The sequence below is a fragment of the Clarias gariepinus genome, chromosome 11 (assembly GCF_024256425.1).
Source record: "Clarias gariepinus isolate MV-2021 ecotype Netherlands chromosome 11, CGAR_prim_01v2, whole genome shotgun sequence".
Lineage (NCBI taxonomy): Eukaryota > Metazoa > Chordata > Actinopteri > Siluriformes > Clariidae > Clarias > Clarias gariepinus.
The window spans coordinates 31601745-31612500 of NC_071110.1; the positions used below are offsets into that span (position 1 = coordinate 31601745).

A 10756-nucleotide genomic window follows, 5' to 3' on the forward strand; every position below is an offset into this window, starting at 1 on the left:
GGATTTTAAAATAAAAATCAAATATTACTTTTTTTAATTTTTTATTTTATACAAATAAACTCGTACACGGACCATGTTGCCTTAGATGACAGAAGAAGAAATACTTTTAGTTTCAAACAACAAAAATACAGCTGTTTTTTCTGTTTCTACATTAACTTCATTATTTAAAGTATAAATGAGGAATGAACATCAAGTCTAATTTTAAAGAGGTTGTCTGACATTTTCATTACATAATAAAACATTATGTATTACATAATTTTTTGTTTATGAATTTAAAAATAAAAATAAAATATTACTTTAATTTTAGTTTTTTTGTTTCTAGTTATAAAAAAGTTATAGTTCTAGTTACATTAAAACGCACAAAATTGGAAAATAAGCCATTATCCTTAAAAAAAAATCTAATTTGGTTTGAGAAATGAAGATGTAAAACAACAACAAATGGTTTCCTAATTTTTGGAAGAAAAAAAAAAAGAAACTGAGCGAACAAAACAGATTGACATGGACATTCAAGGGCAAACATTTCTTTAAACAAACGAAATTTTTTTTAAACAAAATATTCTATAATTAACTATAAAATTACATGAGATATTCATTATATGTAAATTATTTAAAAACGACAGTCTTTTTTAAATTTAATATTTAAAAGATTTACCTCAGAGTTTACCCCGGGGCTGGGGGACCCTGAAGTAAACTCTGAGGTATACTCATAACTAATGTATGTATTAATAACGATATATTTTTTCTTTTTTTCCTATTTAATCACTTAACCAGATTATAATCTATATAATAACATTTCTTCGCAGAAACAGCAGATAAATAATGTTATATTTGCTTTTATTAATGCATAGTCATGTTAGCCTGTCTGAACCAGAGACAACCGTTTTGGCGCGCGGATCCGAACTGGCGTAGTGCGCCTGCGCGGGAATGTCGCGCATGTCTGTTGCTGATCAGGCATTGACAGCGGTTGCCACGGTTCCCGTTGTCTCTACGATGCTCCTGGGGAACTGATTAGCTTTAGCAAAAATGACGACGAGATAACGAGGATTATGACTTTTTCACTATTCATTGTAATTACTCTTAAACAAAATGTTTATGGAGACGAAAGGAAGCCAATGTGCGGCCCTTTAAGGCTTAAGAAATAAGGTTTGTGGCTAAACGTTTTTTTGTTTCTTGCTAGCAATGAGATTACTAATGCAGTCTGAACATTATGTTCATTAATACCTTGCTTTCTGGGAACTTAATGAATAGTTAATTAACTGTTTACAACGTTATTTAATATTTGCCATGGCTAGCTAACTGACTAACGTTGCTATGGATGCATTTTAGCTGCTAAGTAAAAAGCTAGCTCGGTTAATTAGCTTACTAGCAACCTTTAATAATAAAAAAAGTTGTATTGTAATAACACTCAGAGGAAGTGTATTTTAAATTACAGTATTATATTTGTTGAAACGGACTTTTCTTCGTATATATCACAAGTTTTATTGACAAGTTTCACGCTCACCTGTTGATCCGTTTTTGTATTTTTGTCTAATTTAAAGTATTTAATTTAACAAGGCTAAAATGTTTTACATTTATATAGAATGAATGTATTATAAAATAAAACAATCTAAATATCGAAACGCGTGTGTTTACACAGATTTAACACACTCACTGACCTCAGGAGGGTGTTTAAACCTCAAGTGATGTTTTTTTTTTTTTTTACCCAAGCGAGTCGACTCCTCGAATGAACCGAGTCTTTTAAATGAATCTTCAGAGTCGACTCGCATTAATGAATGGCACTTCTCAAGACAAGATCAAGAGCATCACTGGATTGTTTTTGTCGAAAACATTCCTATTAAAGTGTTCTATACTTATTATCTCATATCTTTGTAACGCTGATAATCATTGGCTAAAAGTCCAAAAGAATCTACTGAATCATATGAGTCAAATACGAGTTGTTTGGACTCGTGTGCTTCAGTAATTTGTGTGAGTGAATCAGGATGATGTGTATTGGGATAATGTATATGCTGTTAATTGCGTTAAAAAAAAAATACAAATAATAATAATTTTAAAAAATTAGGGATGAGAGAAAAATTGATTCAGTTATGAATCACATATTACATTTTCATCCCGTATGGGGAGTGCACTATTTGCTACGTTAACTTAGAAATAACAAGAAATATGTGAATAATAATTATGACGGATGACAGAGATACATACACAGTAACGGTGTAGCTTTTTGCTTAATTTAATTTGAAGTTAAATGTTAAACTCTTGTGTTTGAGGTTTGTTTGTAATGTTTAAATTCTGCACTTGAATTTTAAATGAGAAAAATAATGTCATAAGGAATGAGCTACATTTAATTATTATTTATTAAACTTTTTATAAAAACTTAAATTAGGGAAAAAATTTATATCTGATCAAGATATTTCTAAAATTGTCATACAGTATCGGAATTTTAATCGAATCAGATCTGTGGTGAGGCCATAATATCGTATCAGGAGGTGACCGGTGATTCCTGTCACAAATATTTTTTTAACTGATTGTTAGAAGGCATTGATTGATTTATGTTGTGCAGCTGCCAATGTTGTTTATAAGTTTATATCAAATTATCATAAATTACCATAAACGGCACTCACAGTTCATATATTTTAATTATAATAGATGCATAGGATCCGTGAAGACTCAAATTTAATATGGTTTAAGAGGGAAAAAAAGTCAGTTAGTGATTTGCAAATTTACTCTTATTGATGATACGAGCTGGTTGATTCAACTTCCTGAGGAATACCAGACAAAAATACAGTCGACATCGACACTTACACTATAGCTTGTTTGACAAAATTCAAGGCGTGTGTGTGTCTTTTTTTCTGCAGTCAGCATGAGCAATTCAGCACTGCGAATCGGAGACCAGCTGATCCTGGAAGAGGATTACGATGAGAACTACATCCCATCTGAGCAAGGTATCGAGGTCGGACAGGAGGAACGATTAGAGGACAAGAGGGGGGAAGCAGCCTGAAGTCTTTGGTTGTGTAGTGTTGTGTAAATGAATCTCTCACACTCGTTAAGCACAAAAAATGTCATTCATACAGCTGTTGTTTCAAATCACGGCTTTCCAAAGGGAGATAATTCTTTTTGCCTGAAAATCTGCACACTGACATTTAGGATTCTGGTCATATTTTATGAAATATATGTTGTTTTAAGATATAACAGAGAAATATTGGCATGTTGTATTGGCATATATTATACATAGGCTTAACCTCAAATCCATATTAAAATAAAAAAAAAGCTGGAGATTATTGTGGATGGTTATTGTGTCTCTCTCTCTCTCTCTCTCTCTCTCTCTCTCTCTCTCTCAACAGAGATCCACGAATATGCCCGAGAGATCGGAATCGACCCTGAAAGGGAGCCGGAGCTCCTGTGGCTGGCCCGAGAGGGCATCGTTGCGCCCCTGCCTGCGGAATGGAAGCCCTGGTAGGTGGAGATCTTCAGACACACCAGATAAAAATACATTCTGTAACAAAACGGATATGCTTTAAAGAAAAAAGAAAACATCCTAACAATGCAACATGTATCTGTGTGTGTGTGTGTGTGTGTGTGTGTTTTTTTTTTTGTTTGTTTGTTTGTTTTTTTACAGTCAGGATGTGACCGGAGATGTTTACTACTTCAACTTCTCCAGCGGTCAGTCCACGTGGGACCACCCGTGTGACGAGCAGTATCGCCGCCTAGTGGCTCAGGAGAGGGAGCGCAGCTCAGGTTCCGGCCCTGTCAGAAAGGACAAGGAGAAGAAAAAGAAGAAAGAGAAGAAGGAAAAGAAAAAGGAGAAGAAGAAGAGCGAACCAGACGGTCCAAAAGCACCAGGAGTGAGTTTGGATTCTTGGAAATGTCACTGCGTGAGTGTGTGAGTGTTTTTGTGTGTCAGAGAGTGTGTGAGTAGTGTTCACATTGTTTAGACTTTTCTATGTAGATGTAGCATCGGATCAGGATAAAACATGACGGTGTCTCTCTGTCTGTCTCTCTCTCTCTGTCTCTCTCTGACTCGGTGTGTCACTCAGCCACTCGGTCCTCTTGCTCCTCTCAGAAGTGTGTGTGACGCTCCAGTTCCAGCACTCCGCGGTTCCCTAGGAAGCTCCTCTGGCCTCCAGCCTCTAAGAACTTCATTAGGGGTAATCAAGGACGCATTAATTCACACACTGAAGATAAAAAACAAAATAGGACGTTATTAAATGATTTCACTCACACGTGAGACTGTGTGCACTTTTCCTAGAGCTCACACTCCAGAATGAGCTCGGGCTTGAATAGCGTACACCAAGAGGAGAGGAGGCCATCTCTGGCTCCGCCCACATTTTATTCAGACGATGAGAACGAAGAAGAGGCAGAGGAACAGGAAAAGGTTTCTGTGCTCCAGGTTTGTGTCTGTAATGTACGATGATGGATGCTTAACTAAGGACCAATACAATATATCATACTGATGAATTGGTTTGTATGTGTGTTTGGTTTAAATAGAGTCCGTGTGGTACATCACGCCTGCTGCAGAATCTGCACCTTGATTTGGACGCTCTGGGAGGAGGACTGCAGTATGAGGTAACTGAAAAACTGGGACAAATGGCATACACTTTAGAGTTACACTGTGTTATATCAGATACACATCTAACACTGGTTTTGTATTAATTGTGTGTGTGTGTGTAGGACAGCGAGGTGAGTGGCTCAGCTCCGGCTGAAGAGAGAACCGAACCAGAGCTCCAAGATCTCGCTCTCTCAGGAGAAGCCAGTGCCAACCCTCCGTCTCAGGTAGCGTCAGTTAATCAATCAAATGAAATCAATCTGTTCAGTCACGGTTCTTTACACCACAGCGGTAAAAAGACGCGCTTTTCTGTCATATAAACTTTAGCTCATGCTGTAACACAGCCCAAAGGGTTAATTTAACACGCATTATTGTTTCCATAGTAACAGCTCACACACAATCAATACCAGTCAAAAGTCTGGACAACAAGTATGGGTTATTGATTTATTATTATTCTAATTTTTTTTTTTTACATTTTCTAAAACAATATTTTGTTTTTCCAAAACCATGACTATGGAATTAGGTAATTATGTAGCAACAACAGAAACGGTCAGTTGTTATTTTAACACATGAATGTCAGCGGTTCTGGAACAGTTCTTGGAAGAACGGTATTGTGTCGAGTGCATTTGCAAAACCCTTTAAGCCTCATGATGAAATTGTCTCTCATGAAGACCTTTACAGAGGAGAAGTTCATTTGGAGTTGCCAGCCTCAGAAATCACCAATTAACAACCAGCACATCAGATTAGAGCCGTTGTGAAGCTTTACAGAGCAGAAGTAGCAGATATACATCTCAATATCAACTGTTCAAAGGAGATTATTGTGTGTTTTGGATAAACAATAAGACACTGCTGTGCACCAGATACCAATATTTATAATTATATACAATATTTTCAGTGTGTAAGTGAATAAATAAAATGTCTAAAGTTTGGTATATTGTATGTGTGCGTGTTTGTGTGTGCGCGGGAGAAATGAGTCAGCCTCACCGGTTTCAGTGAATCAGTCCGGGAGGATGATGATAGAAAATGTCTGTCCTGTAAAGCTGTACTGATAGTAAATAATCCTAATTTCGGAAAATCCTCAAAAAAGGAGTGCTTTGCGTTGTTTATTCGTGTCAAAGGTGTATAAGATTCACTTTGTCTGACTTAAGAACAAATTTGACTTACGAACATGCTCCCGAAACGGAACTTGTTCGTATATCCGGGACTAACTGAGAGAGAGAGAAATCCAGAGATGGAAAGAGAAAGAGATCGTATCGACAAAGAAAATCAGAAATTACCATGAAAGACAATTTATTGAGTGAGAGGTACAATTTATTGAGAAAAAGAACATTACAATGTATCAGGTTAAAACGTATCGATAGAAAAAGAGAGCTGCAATCTTATGATCTATTGAGATAGCAGGAGAGAAGAAGAGATAATATCTATTGAAAGAAAAAAATTGATTCATTAAAGCTGTGATGGAAGAAATCAAGAGCAGTACGATTTATTCAGGGAGTGAGAGAGAGAGTGTCCATCAAAAGAGAGACGAGAAACAATCTGTTGGGATAGGGCGACAGATGATTTATCCAGAAAGATCTAGTAAAATATAACCTATTATATAAGAGCGAGAGTGAGGGAAGGGTGATGTGTTGTTTATAAATAAATTAATCTCTTTGATTATTAGCAGATCGCTAAATGTGGTGTAAATGTGGTAACACACTCCAGGTGTGCCATTGTGGATTATACTTTAAAAAAAACTCTACTGTATTGTATCACTTCATAACTGCTAAAACATTTATCTTGTGTTATGATTTTGTGTGTGTGTTTGTGCATGTTACTTTATGTGTCATCCTATGTCTTCCTCTCACTCGTTTGCTAATAATGTTGTCGTTCTCTCCTCCATTGCTTCCTCGTCCTGGGAAATGCGTGAGTTCGCCCTTGCATGTGCCGCCACCGGTCTGTCTGTTTCCAAACCCCTGCCCCCGTCTTTTCAATCTCTTTCTTTATCTGCATCACCACCCTCTCCTTCATTTCTTCCCCCAAACCCGTCCACCACGCTAAAGGACTCGCTGCGAGGGCGTCGTCTCTCCCCCAAGCAGCTAGGGGGCAGCAGAGACTGCAGCAGTGCCGACGTGTTCCCTCCGAGCCGGCAGGACGAGAGCATCGCCGAGGACGAACTACTCCCCATAGAGGAGGGTGAAGAAAGAACAAGGGACAGAGGAGAGAAGGAAGAGGAAGTAGAGGAGGAGGAGGGTGAAGAAAGAACAAGGGATGAGAAAAGAAGTGGGGAGGAAGAGGAAGTAGACGTAGAAGGGCAGAGCGAGAGGGACGTGGAAGAGGAGGGGACGTGGCAGAGGCAAGAATCAGGAAGTGAAGAGGGCGATGAGATCGATGATAAAGCGACAAAGGGAAGGATGGAAGCACAGAAAGCGAGGGATGAGACGGAAGAGAGGAATACTCCAGACAGCGATAAGATAATGGAGAGATATGTAGACCAGGTGGATTATTCTGAAGACGAAGAGGAGCAAAGTGAGAAGGATGAAGAAGGAGAGAAAGACTGCGACGTACAGAACAAGGTTGTAGGAGAGACGAAGGAAAGGGAGGACAGCGATGGAGTGGACAGAGAGGGAGTGGAGAGAGGCAGAAATGTTTCTGATGAACAGAGAGGTGATGCAAACGAGTGTAGGAGCGAGGGAGAGAGGGAGCACCCAGAGTCTGAGAGCAAGGAAGAGAGGGAGCATCCTGAGTCTGAGAGCGACGACCGAGAGATAGAACGATTACCGAGCATGACCGAAAAAAACGCAGACGTGAAAGGCATGCTGGGAAAAAAGTCGCTTCTTCACACTGATCGGCTCCTCAGTGAGGTACGCAGTGTGACCTTTGACCCCTCGCCTCACGACCTTATGCTCTTTATGCCTGCAAGCTTAAGTCCTGTGCTTCTGATGGTCCCTCTTCATCCATCCATCCATTCGTTTGTCCATCCATTAAATCTGTCAGAAATCCATCCAATCTGTCCATCCATTACATCTGTCGAACATCCATCTGTCTCTGCAGTCATCCATCCATCCCTCCCTACATTCATCCAATCTTTCTATCCATAAATTTTTTTCCGAAATCCATCCATCCATCGGCGCATCTGTCTTCTGTCCCATTTGAGTGTCTGTTCATTGCATTATTTATCCCTTATCATATGTCCATGATGCATAATTCATTTATACACACACACACACACACACACACACACACACACACACTAATATATATATGTCCCACTATTTCTAAATATCCATCTGTTTATTATTTTTGTTTTATCTAAGCCATTGACTTGTTCTGTTTATTCATTTGTTCTTTCACCGCTCCTGTACTTACACATCCTTTCATCTGTCTATTCATGAACCTCAGTCATGTTAGATACCACTGCACTCTTAGACCATCTCTTACCAATTATTTGTGTGTGTGTGTGTGTGTGTGTGTGTTTGTGTGTGTGTGTGTGTAAGATTATCTTGCTGGCTTCTGCTTTGTGTTAAAATTTTTTTTTTACTTAAAGCACTATATTACACTAGACAATATATGCATTCTGCTGGTGTGTGTGTGTGTGTGTGTCAAAAAGATAAAGAAAGTGTGTGACGTACTGTCTATTCAGAACATTTTTCCGTGATCCGTTTGTAGGAATCTGAGATCAGTGAACACGTCGACGTGGTGTCTAGCCATTCTGATGACATGAAGGTAACATTATGTTATGTTAAAATTATAAACTGTCTATTTGTACATTTACATTTAGGCATTTGGCAGATGCTCTTATCCAGAGCGACTTAATTTTTTTTTTTTTTATCTCATTATACATCTGAGCAGTTGAGGGTTAAGGGCCCAACAGTGGAAACTTGGTGGTTGTGGGATTTGAACCTGGGATCTTCCGAACTGTAGTCCAATGCCTTAACCACTGAACCACAAATTAAATTACATATTAATTTTTATTCATCATTATAAATTATTAATATGAATTCAAGCTAAAAATGATGAATGAAAGAGTAATTAAAGCATTATAAATGCTAAACTTCTGAGGATTAAGAAATAGCGAAGGAGAGCTGAATCATCTTTTTATGTTCCTGAGGAAGTGAAAACACTCTGATGTTGCATGATTTACCAACGCTGGAATTCTTCTTGCAGCCAGAGCCATCATCAGAGCTATGATAACCGATATCTTCTATTTCTAGAATATTTTCTTCTAAAAATTGAGAATGAAACAGTACAGCGGAACCTCAAATGTAGTTGATCAAGCGTCTAAGGCTCTAGGTTGTTGGTTTGGGAATCTGAGGATCCGTGTTCGAGCTCCGCTGTCAGCGGTTGCCACATCCCATAATACTACTACAAATCTAAAAAAATAAATAATAAATAACTGGGCTGCGCCAGGAAGGGCATCCGGCGTAAAACCTGTGCCGATCGGATGGTCCGCTGTGGCGGCAACCCCTTTACAGGAGCAGGCATAAGAAAGTTTAGTGGAACCACGACATGCGAATGCCCTCCCTTATGAATTTTCGCCTTGAGAATTTTAATTTTCAAAGAAATTTGCATAAGCATATTCAATTCAATTCAACTTTATTTATATAGCGCTTTTAACAATGGTCATTGTCTCAAAGCAGCTTCAGAAAAATAAAAGAAATTCAATTAAAAAAAAAATAATAATAATAAATTGTGTATGTGTGAGAAAAATGTCTCTAGATAATAATGAGATGAATGAATGAAATGTCTCTGATGAGCAAGCCAAGGGTGACGGCGACAGTGCCAGGGAAAAACTCCCTGAGATGGTAATAGGAAGAAACCTTGAGAGGAACCAGACTCAACAGGGAACCCATCCTCATCTGGGTGATAACAGATAGAGATGATATAACATCATGTGTTATAACCGAATGCTAGTCAAGTTCAAAACTTGTTTGCGTCAGTGGAAAACCAAGCAAAGAAAGTAGGGATTTTTTTTTTATAGATTTTTTACACTCAGCGAAAGTTTTTTTTAAAGAGTCGATCCACAGTACCAACATTGCCTTCAGCATGTGTTTAAAAGCTATATGATTTTTTTGCATGTTTTTTTATTTGTTTGTAACGGAGCGAAGTATCTGCATTTACATCATTTCTTACGGGAAAATTTATATTGCAGTACGAACTCTCCTTCAATTCAGAATGAATTTCATTTGTACGCCATGATTTCACTGTACTCATAAAAGACGTTAATCTAATGTTAAGTTACTTTAATGTTATTTGTTCTAGCGTTCGTTGTTTGCTGCATTGCTTAGTCGGACAGGACAGTGCTTGGCCCCTCTTAATCGCTGCACACAGAGATATTATAGTTAAGATTTATATTATTATATGGCTTTTAATGACACATTTAGAGTTTTTTATGCAAACTACGTATATCTCCTTAAATGCTAATTTTTTTGTGGTTATCAAATTAACTGTAAATTTAATGTTGAATATGAATCAGGACATAATAGTTTTGTTAATATTCTTTCTTTTTCCACTGTATCATAGGTTGGGTTCCGCTTCAAGTTTTCAGAGAAGGTTCTAGATGTAACTGATCTCTGCCTGGCTGAACCCTCAGCGAGTACAAAGGTCTGATAAAATATGCGGTGTAGTGGTGCTTAATATTTATTATCTGTGTTTACTTTAAGGTTCTGGTTTTATGTTTGCATAAAAACAGGTGAATGGAGAACCTGAACCATGATCTCATAAGCACTAATCTATTCATTTACTCTATTTAACCATCCATCAGTTTAATCATCCGTCTCTTGTTCTTTTTCTTTCTCTGTCCATTAGTTTCTTTACTCATCACCATCATCCATCCATTTGTCAGTCTGTCTATTTCTTTGTCTACCTGTGAACCTGTTTGTCCTTGTAATAAGTTTCCACCCTTGTGTGTTTTTTCGTTTTGAAGGAACAAGGAAAGTATGGTGAGAAAGAGGAATACGACAATGAGGAAGAGATAAAAGGCGAAGCTGCAAAGAGGTTCGAATAATTTACAACACACACACACGCACACACAAACATTGTTAAACTAATAAACTTTCTGCTTGCAGCGGCAGGAGCTTCAGGACCTCCTTTTCAGACGAGCGCCTCTCCGATCGCATGCAGGAACCTCCGTCCACTTCCTCTGTCTCTAAACCCCAAGACGCGCAAAGGGGAAGAGTGACGATGGTCAAGGAAGAGGAGAAGGAAAAGCAAACGAAGCAAGAGGCTGAAGACAGA

At 38.2% G+C, this 10756-nt stretch overlaps 1 protein-coding gene across 3 annotated transcripts in view; it reads left to right on the plus strand.

Annotated features, from left to right (window-relative positions):
• The first annotated feature begins 962 nt into the window (after positions 1–962).
• Positions 963–10756, plus strand: part of LOC128533494 (centrosomal protein of 164 kDa-like) — a 20100-nt gene continuing 10306 nt past the window's right edge. The window contains exons 1-13 of one of the 3 annotated variants that reach the window (XM_053507769.1): positions 963–1143; positions 2853–2939; positions 3339–3450; positions 3614–3839; positions 4032–4142; positions 4244–4384; positions 4483–4560; positions 4666–4767; positions 6583–7383; positions 8189–8245; positions 10043–10123; positions 10446–10516; positions 10588–10756. The exon at positions 10588–10756 is cut by the window's right edge and continues 215 nt beyond it. In XM_053507769.1, the coding sequence (XP_053363744.1) occupies positions 2858–2939; positions 3339–3450; positions 3614–3839; positions 4032–4142; positions 4244–4384; positions 4483–4560; positions 4666–4767; positions 6583–7383; positions 8189–8245; positions 10043–10123; positions 10446–10516; positions 10588–10756 (2031 nt within the window). In that variant the 5' untranslated portion in view covers positions 963–1143; positions 2853–2857. The remainder of the gene's footprint in view (positions 1144–2852; positions 2940–3338; positions 3451–3613; positions 3840–4031; positions 4143–4243; positions 4385–4482; positions 4561–4665; positions 4768–6582; positions 7384–8188; positions 8246–10042; positions 10124–10445; positions 10517–10587) is intronic. The other 2 variants (XM_053507770.1, XM_053507771.1) reach the window with 2 other exon arrangements.